Source organism: Entamoeba invadens (assembly GCF_000330505.1).
Source record: "Entamoeba invadens IP1 unplaced genomic scaffold scaff_1105074725183, whole genome shotgun sequence".
NCBI classification, from domain to species: domain Eukaryota; phylum Evosea; order Mastigamoebida; family Endamoebidae; genus Entamoeba; species Entamoeba invadens.
Window position 1 is genome coordinate 755,675 of NW_004443692.1, and position 1,079 is coordinate 756,753.

The window sequence follows — 1,079 nt, forward strand, 5'->3', positions numbered from 1 at the left end:
ATGTATATGTAGTGTGTGTTTTATGGCAAGTAAAAACTTCCCGTTGAATTGTTTTGAGACGTGTTGTTCTGGTAGACTTTATTTTTGCACACTCTGTTTACTCAAACAAGAAATATTTACATTGGTTTCAATGACTGTCCAGTGCAAATGTGGGAGACTTATACACTCCGCCCCACTTTATCAACAACCACAACAACAAATTGACGAAAATATATATGAAACTCAACAAAAAATTGACGCCAAAGGTATTAGTAATAATACACATGACATACAAGAGGGTGGTGGGTACTGCCCTCCTTCTGTTCCCTTACAAGAACAGAAAAATTACCCATCCCTTCCCATAGCTGAAAACAAATTTGAATTTAACAACTTTGTGTTTTTAGACAGTCAGCCTTATCAAGTTGACACCACGGAGAGTGATCAACATGTAAACAACGAAAACGATGTTTTAGAAAAAGCAACAGAAACAAAGAAAACGTTACAAACAAATGAAAAGAAAGCAAAGAGCGAAAAAGTTAAAAAACTCGAAGCAGAAAAGCTTAAAAATGAACAGAAAAAAGCCCAATTATTAAAAGAAAAGAAAGAACTTTTAGATGCCAAAGAGTTGCTCAAAGAAAGTGACGACTTTGAAAAAGCGACGTTTGAAAGTCAAATTGACGAGAATGTATTACACATATTTAAGAAGTACAAAGTGAAAATCTCTCCAATACTTCCTGTTGCTTTAGTCAACCAAATTGACGTGAATTTGGTCACAAACGAGAAGATGGCAAATTTAGTGATGGACAGCCTTGTCTCCAATTTTGTTTCACAACTTTAACCTTTTTGGGTTGAAGTGCACTTTACGTATTGTGTGGTTAAGTAATTTATTCTAAGTTGAAACATGATTGCGTTTAAAGATAATATAATATCAACGTACAAACACCAATGAATAACATACAACTACTTATAACAACTTGTTGAAGGATGGAGAATACCCAAATGACCCGACTCGTAGTGCAAATTCCTTTGGGTTCTTCTGTCTTTGATTTGTAAAAGATCCATACGTAGCAATTTGCACGTGTATTTGGCCCTTTGAGAAA

At 34.8% G+C, this 1,079-nt stretch overlaps 1 protein-coding gene across 1 annotated transcript; it reads left to right on the top strand.

Annotated features, from left to right (window-relative positions):
- Nucleotides 1-130: 130 nt before the first annotated feature.
- Nucleotides 131-817, top strand: EIN_183350 (hypothetical protein; the record flags this gene model as incomplete). The annotated part of the gene is made up of 1 exon (XM_004260781.1): nucleotides 131-817. The coding sequence occupies one exon, from the start codon at nucleotides 131-133 to the stop codon at nucleotides 815-817; it is 687 nt and encodes a 228-aa protein (XP_004260829.1).
- Between the last annotated feature and the right edge of the window lie 262 nt (nucleotides 818-1,079).